This window comes from Salmo salar, chromosome 14, assembly GCF_965601325.2.
Source record: "Salmo salar chromosome 14, fSalSal1, whole genome shotgun sequence".
NCBI lineage: Eukaryota > Metazoa > Chordata > Actinopteri > Salmoniformes > Salmonidae > Salmo > Salmo salar.
In genome coordinates this window covers 97,859,947-97,872,877 of record NC_138304.1, presented here as the reverse complement: position 1 = coordinate 97,872,877, position 12,931 = coordinate 97,859,947, and the positions used below count along the sequence as shown (strand labels likewise).

At 40.1% G+C, this 12,931-nt stretch overlaps 3 protein-coding genes across 4 annotated transcripts in view; 1 reads left to right on the top strand and 2 right to left on the bottom strand.

Annotated features, from left to right (window-relative positions):
* Window positions 1-1,940: 1,940 nt before the first annotated feature.
* On the bottom strand, window positions 1,941-3,347 carry fabp4a (fatty acid binding protein 4a). The gene is made up of 4 exons (XM_014143020.3): window positions 3,171-3,347; window positions 2,803-2,978; window positions 2,606-2,710; window positions 1,941-2,195 (listed from the first exon to the last, which is right to left on the bottom strand). The coding sequence occupies exons 1-4, from the start codon at window positions 3,241-3,243 to the stop codon at window positions 2,142-2,144; spliced, it is 408 nt and encodes a 135-aa protein (XP_013998495.1). The 5' UTR covers window positions 3,244-3,347; the 3' UTR covers window positions 1,941-2,141.
* A 1,562-nt stretch (window positions 3,348-4,909) lies between these two features.
* Window positions 4,910-7,940, bottom strand: mrpl53 (mitochondrial ribosomal protein L53). Its single transcript, XM_045712681.2, has 3 exons — window positions 7,787-7,940; window positions 6,394-6,506; window positions 4,910-5,166 (listed from the first exon to the last, which is right to left on the bottom strand). Exons 1-3 carry the CDS (start codon window positions 7,879-7,881, stop codon window positions 5,048-5,050), a joined length of 327 nt encoding a protein of 108 aa, XP_045568637.1. The 5' UTR covers window positions 7,882-7,940; the 3' UTR covers window positions 4,910-5,047.
* Window positions 7,941-11,668: 3,728 nt separating this feature from the next.
* Window positions 11,669-12,931, top strand: part of LOC106570566 (phosphoprotein associated with glycosphingolipid-enriched microdomains 1) — a 107,099-nt gene continuing 105,836 nt past the window's right edge. The window contains exon 1 of one of the 2 annotated variants that reach the window (XM_014143017.3): window positions 11,669-11,797. The gene's annotated coding sequence lies outside the window, so the exon portion shown is untranslated. Of the gene's footprint in view, window positions 11,802-12,931 lie in introns of both variants that reach the window. The other variant, XM_045694943.2, reaches the window with a different exon arrangement.

The following is a 12,931-nucleotide window of genomic DNA, read 5'->3' as shown; positions in this document are numbered from 1 at the left end:
TTCAGCACTCACAGGAAAAAGAAACTGCCGCTCCAAATTAGCTTCATTCATTAAAATCACAATTTAACCAACACCCATATATTTTTGTGACTACCTGGACCTACCATTTGGTTTTGAAGTATTGAAACCAAACCATATGATTTTAATGAAAATGATTTGAATAAACATGAAAAGTTTCATGTAAGAAGCACTCATCATTTAAAATAGGCTACATGTCATATTAAACACTATATATACACTCTAAATAGGATACATGTCATATTAAACACTATATATACACTCTAGGCACATGTTATACTAAACAGAATATAAACACTCTAAATAGGTCAGGAGCCAGACAGGGAGTCTATGAAGGAACGAAAATGAATTATTTAGGCTATATTATTTCAAGGCTATAGTCTACAAAGAAATACATTGTGAAACATTTGCGAGTCCAACACACTAGGCTGGCAGGAACATTAAACGCTCAGCATTTAAACAACATTTTGTTGTATTAAATCATTCTAGTCTATAAATGCGCCTATAGGCTGTGTAAATACAAATTAAGTGAAAATGCATTACTAGGCTCAATCTACAGTGCCTTTGAATACATTTTTAGAAACACGAGTTTGGCAGGAATCTGGGGCTTCAGGCTCATGCGATCGTGCCTGGAGAGCAGGCCGGCAGCGGAGAATATCCTGTCCTCGCTTGCGGGACCGATGGGGATCATAAACACCATTTTGGCCACTCTTGCCAATAGGTAGGCCTAAAGGTTTTTAGGCAAAATAACCCAATCAAAACGGAAAGCTCCCTGAAAGTTGGAATATGCCAGGCCTGTTGGGCCAAAACCAATTATGGCCTATTGTATAGAATAGAACAAAAATGAAAGAAACTTTTAAGAGATCTGTTTTTAGTTTATAAATACTTTGCTACAATTACACACTTAATGATCTACCCAATTTGTTCCTTTCTTTTAGCATGTGCACGTAATAAGTAGCCTATAGCATCATGCTTTTGGGATATGTGCCTTTTCAGATTCCACAATGATTATTTAATTGTGGACATTACATCTTTGCACTGCCTCTCTTGCTCTTGGTCCTCATCTTTGTAAGTCACCTTGAATTTCCACTTGTGTATTTTATCAGTTTCTTTATGAAAATATTTAGCGATCTCCATGACAGTAGCAAGGAGCTATAGCAGCACACAAGTAGACTACAAATGCATGCTGGTCCGGGTATGCCCTAAACTCGTGAAGTGAGCGCTATTGGAGCGGGCGAGAAGGCTGGACACCCGCCTTTGGGAATCTCGCTCCGCACTCCAGTCGAATTGGGTATGCTCCGCTCCAAATTCTGCTCACATTACTCTGTTCCATATCAATTTGGCTTGTACAGTGTTTAATTAAAAAGAGTACATTAGTCAGTTGGGCTATCAATTAAAGCTATGGACCCTGTTGACCTGGGCCTACGTATTTGTTAGTATTAAATAATGGGTCATTTGGAATGAACGGTAGCGCGTAAGGCATCGGTAGCCATGGTGATTAAGTGCTCTGCTATATGTCTGTGTCTGACTGCCAAAGCAATGCAAATAGGCCTAACCTTGGTCGGATTATTAATGTATACTCTGTTAAACACAAGGCATTGGTAAAGCCAAGAGCGTTGTCAAATATCCATGTTTGCGATCATCAAAGAACGTAATTGTTGCAGCAAAATACAGATGGGTTTGTTCATTGTCGTTTAATGTACTGAGAAATGTGGCTACATTCATAGCTGAAAGCTCCCACATGTTGTGTTAGTCTATGAATAATATTTATTAATGTCTCATGTCTTGTTATTCTTACACGTTTAGAGTTAAAGAGGAAAATATACATATTAGTCTTCAGCGTTCAATATTGTCCCTACTGTCCCAACACGTGGACAATCCAACCAAGACACCATGCAATCATTTCAAATGAGAACAAGAGGGCGATTTTAAGGTTTTAATTCAAATCAAAACAATGTTTATAACCAAATGTATCATATTAGAGTAGTACAATGCATAAATATGCGTTGGCAATACAATAAAGAATATGAGCAAATATGTGCAGCTTTACTGCTCATTTGCTGCTCATTGAACTGAGCCTGTCTTTATCCAATCATGGAGGGAAAAAATGGTCACGAGTCCCATCACGCCTCCTTCACGTATGTCCTCACCGCAACCACATCCCCCATCACGCATTTCTGGAAGGATGAGGAGGGGAGGAAGGTGAAGAAAGGAGAACAGAGGAGGAGAGGGGAAAGGTGTTTGTTAGGTCAGGGTTGAGATGTTTCAGGTGCAGGCTAGGAGCCAGGAATACACATTCCAACATATGTTGTAGGTTTGAGCGAGATCAAACACATGTTCAGTCAAAAATGCATTAAGTGTTCCATGTAAAATGGTTGAGCTTATACATTCAAGTGTGATTTAACTTTCCCAACAACTTTTATCGGCAACATTTCAACTTTATTGTTATACAAAGTTTAGTCAAATTACTTTCTAATATCATAAATAATTTGATAGTAATCTGTAAAATGCAGAAGTTATTAGAAACATGTAGGCTATTATGAAGTAGTTTTTTTTTAAATAAGATATTAAAAAAACTATTCCTTACCGCTATCAACTTTCCATCACCAGTCACCTCTCTCTCTATTGTCGTCTCTTTGCCGTCCCAGTTCTGTTTTTGCACAAGGTTGCCATTTTCAAGAGTAAAAACGGTCTGAAGATTAAAGGGAAAATGTAAGTTATTTCCAATGACCCGGTTCACCCAAATCAACGGATTTTCACACACAGATTTTGATCCCAACCAACCATTGTTTTTCTGTCGTCGGCGGTTGTTTCCTCGAAAGGCTCGTTGAGTTTGAATTTAATTTCAACCGTTTTGAAAGTGCTCTGGGATTTCACACAGATCATTCCTTGGTCGTCCATGTTGATGATGAGACTGGGCTTGGTGCGGTTTCCCACCTGTCGAGTCGCGAAGCCAACACCTGCACAGCGGAGAACAAACTGTCAAGCGGGATCTATTGGTAGTGGTGGGGTGCAACCAAAAGCATTATCATGCATAATTACTGTTATATAAATACAAATTATAATCTTTATCCTAATATATGTTATCATTATATTTACTTCTATTATACGTTTATCAATCATTTATTCAAGATGAGAAAAAAATATCATACCCAAAGCTTTCATGTAGTCATCAAAGTTATCGCTGGAAGTCATTTTCCAGGTCCCCACAAACTTGTCAACCATCTTTCCAGTTATCTGTAATATCCCCCAACAGTGCGATCTATCTTTCCAAAAATCGAATCTACTCTCTCTGATGAGAACGATCCTCGGTTTTAAAGGGATCTAAGCGGCCCACGCATGCTAATACAGACCAATCACAGCCACGGACGTCACGGTATGTAGTTCCGCAATTTCCAGTGTAGGAATAATGGTTGGAATGGGTGAAAGGTTTTTCAGTGCCACATCTACTACTGTGCCAAATTACATTTAGCTTACTATGTAAGAGGCTATGGGTTTCACAATGTCCTTTCAAATGCTGAAAGAGTGTCTATTACTCTGCAAATAGTTCACTGATCACAGGTTAAAAATTATAACAGAGCTAGATAATGTAATCTAGTAGCATACATCTGAATGGACAAAATGATCAAACTTGGTAGACCAAAAAAATGACCACGCTTTCCCTTCAAATAAGTTGCATGCTATCTAAACTAAATAACTTCAAAAAGTGAATGTACTCCCAATTAAACTGGACCATTCAGTAGAGGCCAAAAGTATGTAGACAGCTGCTTGTCGAACATCTCATGGCAAATCATGGGCATTAATATGGAGTTGGTCCCCCCCTTTGCTGCTATTACACCCTCTGCGCTTCTGGGAAGGCTTTCCACTAGCTGTTGGTGCATTGGTGCAGTGACTTGCTTCCATTCAGCCACAAGAGCATTAGTGAGGTCGGGCACTGATGTTGGGCGATTAGGCCTGGCTCGCAGTCGGCGTTCCAATTAATCCCAAAGGTGTTCGATGGGGTTGAGGTCAGGGCTCTGTACAGGCCAGTCGAGTTCTTCCACACCAATCTTGACAATCTCTTTTTGTATGAATCTCGCTTTATACACAGGGGCATTGTCATACTGAAACAGGAAAGGGGCTTCCCCAAACTTGTCACAAAGTTGGAAGCACAGAATCATCTAGAATGTCATTGTATGCTGTAGCGTTAAGATTTCCCTTCATCGGAACTAAGGGGCCTAGCCCGAACCATGAAAAACAGCCCAAGACCATTATTCCTCCACCAAACTTTACAGTTTGCCCAATGCATTCGGGCAGGTAGCGTTCTCCTGTCATCCGTCAAACCCAGATTTGTCCGATCGACTGTTAGATGGTGAAGCGTGATTCATCACTCCAGAGAACACATTTCGACTACTCCAGAGTCCAATGGCGGAGAGCTTTACACCAGTCCAGCCGACACTTGACATTGCACATGGTGATCTTAGGCTTATGTGCGGCTGCTTTGCCATGGAAACCCATTTCATGAAGCTCCTGACGAAGTTCTTGTGCTGACGTTGCTTCCAAAGGCTGTTTGGAACTCGGTAGGGAGTGTTGCAATCGAGGACAGACAATTTTTTCCCCTTCTGTAAGCTTGTGTGGCTTACCATTTTGTGGCTGAGCCGTTGTTGCTCCTAGATGTTTCCACTTCACAATAACAGCACGTCCAGTTGACCGGGGCAGCTCTAGCAGGGGATACATTTGACATACTGACCTGTTGGAAAGATGGCATCCTATGACAGTGCCACGTTGAAAGTCACTGAGCTCTTCAGTACGGGCCAATGTTTGTCTATGGTGATTGCATGACAGTGTGCTCCATTTTATACACCTGTCAGCAACAGGTAAGGCTGAAATAGCCAAAACCACAAATCTGAAGGGGTGTCCACATACTTTTATTTATAGGGTATTTCTAGAATTGACTGAAAAACAACAAAGAACATTTCAATAAAGTATTTTATCATAAACATTAACAAATATACATAGACACATAAATAATACGGAGGGAGGGCGGGGACTACTTCTTGGCTGTAATTTTGGCCTGGGGGTCCTTGGCTACACATCGTGACTGCAGTGCAGTCAGCATCTCCTTGCTGGTCAGTCTCGCTCCCTTCATCGTTAGCCTTTCTCCATCCACTGTAGAGAAGGGTGAAACACAGGTAAAGAACTTGTTTCACTGAGGCAGTATAAAAGGTACGCAAAACAAAACAACAAAAAAAAATCGGGAACTGTTACCTGGTACCAAATGGTGAAGACTAGGAGCCTAAAGAACCCAACAGGCTAGATTACTACCATGTAGGATAATTAGGATTTCATTGTGTAAATACCTGGTCATTGCATCACATTTCTTTGAGCTTTTACTACAATGGTCACCAACCCTGAGACTAGAGTGTTCCAGGGTGTGCAGAGCAGGCTATTTAATCCAGGCCAACATCTGGAATCAGTTGAGTTAATGCTGGGCTGGCACAAAAGCCTGCATATACACATACAGTTTGGACTGTAACGAGTGTCATGTGTGGAGGACCAAGACGCAACAGGAAAATGTATACTCATCTTCTTTTTTAATTATTGAAGAAGGTGAAACAAAACAAAACACGTATACAATATGAAAACGACACTGACAGTTCCGTCAGGTGAAGAACACAAAACAGAATACAACTACCCACAAAGGGACAGGTGAAACAATCTCCCTAAGTATGACTCTCAATCAGAAACAACGATGTACAGCTGTTCCTGATTGAGAGCCATACCAGGCCAACAAAGAAATACACAACCTAGAATCCTAGAATACCAAAGCAAGAACATAAACCAAAAACCCCGGAACACATAAATACAACACCCCTCTACATACACATAACCCCTGAACCACATAAAACAAATACCCCCTGCCACGTCCTGACCAAACTACAATAACAAATAACCCCTTTACTGGTCAGGACGTGACATGGACACACCTATTCATTCAAAGGTTTTTCTTTCTTTTTTTTACTATTTTCTACATTATTGAATAATAGTGAAGACATCAAAACTATGAAATAACATGTGGAATCATGTAGTAATCATTTTCCAACATTTGTTTAAACCTTTTTTGGTTACTACATGATTCCACGTGTTATTTCATAGTTTTGATGTCTTCACTATTATTCTACAATGTAGAAAATATTTAAAATAAAGAAAAACCCTGGAGTCAGTAGGTGTGTCCAAACTTCTGACTGGTACTGTATATCTCCAGGACCAGGACTTGTGACAACTGCCTTAATACACCACTCCTTGTCATGCTAAACTGACTGATACCCAGACTATAACCTACCATAGGCCTATATGAAGTAAATGTTAGGTAAAAGTCAGGTTTATTCTACGTACTGAATGTGATGTCCACCACTGGTTCAGACTGGTCGTGTTTTACTTCTGTCATCACCTCACAGTTCATATTGGTAGATCTGGCCTTCTCAGACCCAACCAGGACCAGGAACTCCCTGCAGGACACCAACATTGAACGTCACATTAACAGGGGATACACGTCTGTGTGGCGGTTGACCCCTCACAGGAATAACATCTATAGATCAATTTCACCCATTTAGAGGATCAAGCAATCTGTCAAATACCTACCAACCATCCTTTATTCCAGTGACTGTCAAATACCTACCAACCATCCCTTATTCCAGTGACTCTGGTGATGCTTATAGACTATTTTAGGGTAGTAGGGTAGTTACAGGCCCCCTCTGCCCAGACTGGGGTGAAAATGTGCATGGGTGATGAAATGTCACTTCCTTATGTTATAAAATACATTTTACCAAGACAAATATAATAATTCATGTTCTGAATTGTTCAGTGGGGTCGTCCTCTAACATATCATTAACATTACATCCAAAAAGTCGGATTTCGTAACCTAATAAATCCGATAAAAAGCACCGAGCGCTGTTGACACAGCAATGCAGGTTTCTCGTAACAATTGAGGATTTTACATTTTGTGGTAATGGTCTTCAAAGTTGTTTCTGCGGGTCACAAACATTTGAATTTGCTTGACAGGAGGTGAATGAAATGTGAAAGGCTTTGAAAATAAAAAGCTTGCTGTATGCTCAGTGCTCCGCTGACATTTCAGAGATAATGCTGGCCATTGTACATGGGTAAAAACTCCAATAACTTTTGAATGGATTATGATAGAGACATGAGGTTTAGACTTTTTAGAGGGTTATCAATACAACTAACATAATACTTTCCCCATTGGTCAAAATATGCGTTTTTGATTGGCCACGCTACTAAACTGTGTAGATAGTTTGTAAATCTGGAATACACAGTAATAAACACATTGCGTGATGATGCTTGTCAAATATTACGTTTAGGCATACAGCCAATTCTATTCTTACATGAGCCAGTGACGGTAATGACAGTGAAGCGAGCACCTGAATGACAAACTCAATCTGACAACCGCAACGTTTATTAGGCTAGGTAACGTTACAGATTTATTAAGACAGCTAGCTAGAAACTAACAACCTTCATAAATATGTCTATATCAACAATAAGCAGTCATTCTGCGCAAGAATTACTGGTTGCACAGATAACATTCAACGATAGTGTGATTGTCTGTGTCCATCTGTGTGGAATAAGAGATGCATTATTTATTCTACAGTACAGAGGGAAGGCTGTTTCACATCATGACATGGTCAATTCCCTTTCATAGACTGAATAAAGCACATGTTCACTAGAGAAATAGATATTCACGTGTCCTAGGTACAAAAGTGACAGGTGTTCTTACCGTGTGGAACGAACATTGGATTCAAACGGACAAAACTGAACAACAATGTTCTTGACCGTCTTTAGCACCACCGTGGTCTTGCTTGAAGCCGCCATGTTTTCGCAACGATGACCTTTCAACCCGGCCGCTGTTCAAGAACATCCCGACCGCTGATTCGACAGAGTGAATCCATTTTTTGATCTGTTCTCGTTGGTTTATTTACCACCCAGAGTACATCTACTTTACTTCGTTTCCCCACCGGGTGAATTAGTTCACTCTCGGGTACGGTTTCAGAACAGCCTATATGCTATTAGCATTTTTACAGATGTATATCTGCAAATTTACTGAACACTCGCACTAAAAATGTACACCACTAGAGGGGAGGAGTGGATAACACAAGTAAAAACTCGGTAAATTATCACTTTCACCCAATTCTCATTCCGCACAAAATAGTAATAATGGATTAAACATGACTAATAATTTATCATGATCATAATTTAACAGTAACAATTTTGCACGGTGTGTGGCTCAATATGTTTTATAGATAGGATAAGTAATGCTGTAATTCAATGCTACTTTACATTTCAGTCATTTAGCAGACGCTCTTATCCAGAGCGACTTACAGTAGTGATTGCATACATTTCATACATTTTTTTGTTGTTGTTGGTACTGGCCCCCCGTGGGAATCGAACCCACAACCCTGGCATTGCACACACCATGCTGGCGTTGCAAACACCATGCTCTACCAACTGAGCCACAGGGAAGCTAAAATATACAAGTTTATGTAGGCTATATCAAATCATATTCACTTCGTCAAAAATAATATGAGATTAATAAAATGAATAGGTTATTATTGGATTCAATTCATTTACGTTGGACATAAAAAAATGAGACAAATCCATGTGTATCCTAAATGGTTAAAAAACAATTTTCATATTTTATGCTATTCACTTAATATTCAATAAACACTAGCGACTGTTTCTGAATAACTTGACACAGCTGATTACTGTTTACTGAGATTAAATTGCTACTGACATCCTCTGCTAATCTACTGATTGATGATGTTTGTGTCTAAAATTAAGTTAGGGTGGAGAGGACCGACCATCCGGGGCAATCTGTTCTACGTTGAGTCAATAGCAGAGGTAACACACACACGCACACACACACGTCATGCTCTGAGTCAATATAGCAGAGGTGCCACTTTAAATAGACACCCAAACACACAGGTAACATAATCAAATGGACAAGTATCGTGGCGGTTAAACACAAGCTGCTGTTGTTTCCGGATAGAACCAGATGGAAGGGGTCAACTGCACAAGTCACAACACAAAACACTTTTATTACAATTCTACTGTGTTAGTGGTTTAGTCAGATGCCATTTGTGTTTGGGGCATAGCATGGGGGTGGGAGGGGGGGTCTATGTGTGTCTGTGGGTATGTAGCCTACAAGGCTTTATCAATACAGACATTTTCTGATTCCACCAGGAAAGTTGTCATAAATGATTTTCACACAGAATGTAAAAGCAATGTGCCATTGGGTTTTAATGAGAAGCAGTGGGTGAATGTGGCAGTATTTGTTAATCAGATCAATTTATGTCACACTTAATTTAAGGCCAGCCTTCCTGTGTAATGCACCAGGAAATATGGTAGATATGTTCGGCCACAGACTCTGTGTCCTCTCAGCCATAAACAATGTGTGTAGACAGTACAATGATAACAGCTGTGGTGGGTTGTGAGTGTGACTGTGAGAAAGCCAGGGGTGTAACTTTCACTGGGGGTCTGTCCCCCCCACAGTTTTATAATTGGAATATGATACAAAACAACGAGGCAACGGTGTGCTGTAGGACCATGCGGACATCTCTGAGCAGTCTGGTAGGCAGTTTGGAGTGTTTATCCGACTTTTAAAACATTGTATATTACTCAACATACATCACCAAAATATTGTGCAAAAGAAAGTTTCCACGCTGCCACGCTTTTCTTTTTTGTTTTTGGCAGAAATAACAAGTTTTGAAAAATGTCTATATCAGACATCCCCACACCCCTACACTGGTCCTTCTCTGCCATTTTTCAGTTTAGAAGCAGAATTAGCAGCCTTTCTTTTTAGCTATACAGTATTCATCATTGTGATAAATAACCCAAGTGTTTTCTCTCTTCCCCAGTTCCCCACACCCTCCTCCGGTCCTAAACTTAGAACCTCTCATCATGTTCTGTTCAGTCAGAGGACCAAGTCATCAGCCCTGAGTTTCCTGAGTTGCCGCCAGCGACCAATGCCTTGTGATGATTTGACAGTAGGAGTGAAGAATGAACAGTCACAATCTATATATAGCCATAAGGCTTGAGGCAAGCATTTCCTGGCTATATCGACCTCCCTCCTCCTTTTCTGCTAGCTTTTTTCTCCCTTTACTCTGACAATGACAATCAGCCCTACTGGGACCAGTGGCAATAAGCCTAATGTCCAAAATTAAGTAAGCAGGGAGGGGGGTTGGCTCAAAGAAACAATGTAGAGGAATTGACCAGGAAGGTTAAATAACAGTAAGGGGTGTTTGTATGTTATTTTCCACTTGTTATGCGCACTATGAGTAGCTAAATATAAACCGTGACCATGCTGAATCATTCTTTCAACCAGCCAGGCAGGAAGTCAGAGATGACTGTTATTGTCTTATTTCATTTATTAAGTAAGCAAGGGCTCACTCCCAAAAGAGCCATTTGGGTTAGTTGAAGACAGACAGACTAGCGCTATTGTCTGTGTGTAAGCTCCTGTTGTTCTTAATACTCAACTATCAAGGTATCTTGCGGTGCAATAAAAGTGGTGTTCTATAATGGTGTAACTGAAATTATTGGTAAACAATTAAATGGCATCATAATAACATGCAACACCTTAGATGTAGCCTAATTACATACCATTTTAATACACTTTATACACATGTAAAGCTTTGCGATAGAGTATTCAATATTTCCCATTGAATAGGCTAGCGTAGAGCAATTTGTCATAAACCTCTCCACGTTCTGAGTGCAATTACGCACTACATGTCCCAGAGACCATAATGTTTTACGTAGCGATGTAGGATTGTGTTGTGAACAACATTAGCGTGAACAACTACTGGAATCGGTGGTTTGCCTTCAAAATACAAGTCCCGATTGAAACATGCAAACGGATATAGTAGAATCATTCCACAATTTGACTAAATAATGCTAAACAAGTTTGGAATGCTGTTATATAAATTAAAAAAAGACAAAAATTCGTTATTTTACACAAAAAAACAAACATCTGTTGAAAAAGCACCGTGGACGTATTCGACTTCAGAATTGCATTGGGGGGGGGGGGGGGGGGGGGGAAATACTTATATTGCAATGTACAGCCTTCTGTGAAATGGGGTATCAGCCTACTCAGTGAAACCCACAGATTAAAATTCTAAAGAGTTTTCATCAAATATTAGCGTCGTAGCTCCTATTGTAGCACTATAACTGTGGGAAATCAGCTCACTAGTCAGCCTATTGGGCGTATTGGATGTTCATTGCAATTTACAGCCTTCCCTATGGATCTTGGGTCCATGAAATGGGGTATCAGCCTACTCAGTATAATAAGAGGTACGATGCTAGTATTTGTGTTTAAACTCTTTAGAATTGTAATCTGTGCGTGTCACTGAGTAGGCTGATACCCCATTTCATGGACCCAAGATCCATAGGTATTTTTTGTGTCAAATGAACTAATTATTGCATTTTGTTGAGTTTATATAACAAGTTCCAAACTTGTTTAGCATTATCTAGTCCAATTGTGGCATGATTTCACTATTGTTATCCGTTTCAATGGGGACTTTTATTTCAAAGGCGAACCGCCGAATCCACTATTGTTGCTCACTCTAATGTTGTTCACAACACACCGGTGCGATCTGTCACTCCTCCCCAACATTTTGCCGGAGAATAGAATCGGAGTAGGCAGGGTCTGGGTGCAGAGGCAGAATTGCACCGTACTACGTCTGGGAATATTCGTGCACGGTGGAGAACGCGCCTCACAGCACCTCTGCTTTGAATAGTAGGTTTGTATTTGTATTTGTTAATTATTTAATAAATGCTGGGTTTTCTGAGGTGGTGAAGCCTCGCTTAACAAATCCAACGAGTTTCAATTCAACAGTAGCCTAACCGACTGCTATTCATGGATAATCTTCTCCGGTAAGTGTTCTCCGGACTCCATCTAAGAATGTAGAAAGTTGCGCCTTAATGTCAAACAGGTCCGTTTATTTCTAATGGCAGAGGTGTGTGTTTGGTTTGCTATGGGCAAATTCCGAAACATAGATTTTTTTTATTTATTTATTCTGCTGCAGCACCACCAGGCAAGGAAGGTGGGCTTCGAACAGTCCCATTGAATGAACCAACGATTTTGGGAATATTGATGATGGGGGAGATAGGGGACTTGGGCTGCAGGGAGCCTGCTATTTGATGAAAGGCCTTTGCTGCTTGAACTAATTGGAGCGCTGAATCAAAGTTTCTGCTCAATGAGGCTAGTAGGCAATTTGATATATTGGTCAATGCAGCAGTTATAATTTTGGGCAGCAATTCAAAGTTGAATGCAGCAGTCTACATCGTGTTTGTTGATCTGCGTTTGTCATGAGTTCTCAGTTTTCGCTGAGAAGCAAATTAATTTGTCTCAATATATGTTAAGGCTCTTTGCTATTTCTTTGTATGCTTTTCAAAAATCCACATGTTTTATGGATAGGAAGACAGAATTGTCATACATGGAATTACTGTAAAGAAGTTTAGCTTTACACTTTGAAGACAAATGTAGAGATTAGAGTGTGGGCCTCCATTATATAGCATTTGTCTGTCTATTATCTTCAAGCCTGACCTCTTTAGTTTAGTCAATTAATTGAGTTTATAGTAAATTAAATGACGTACTTGCAACACAATCTTTATAATAGTGACATTCATCTGGTGTTGAGATGCAAATGCACTTCCTGCATTGGCACAGAGATAAACTGGTCCCATAGCCACACAGCAAGACCAGCAGCAGGTTACAGTAGGCCTATTCTATTCTATTCTACAATAGCATCCTGATGGTATATTGAGATGCCCATTGTTCCCCTGCAATGGCCGCCATAATATAAGCATAATATAACATAAGCATAATATAACAGGAGTATAGTATAACAGAAGCATATCAGTAGGGTTG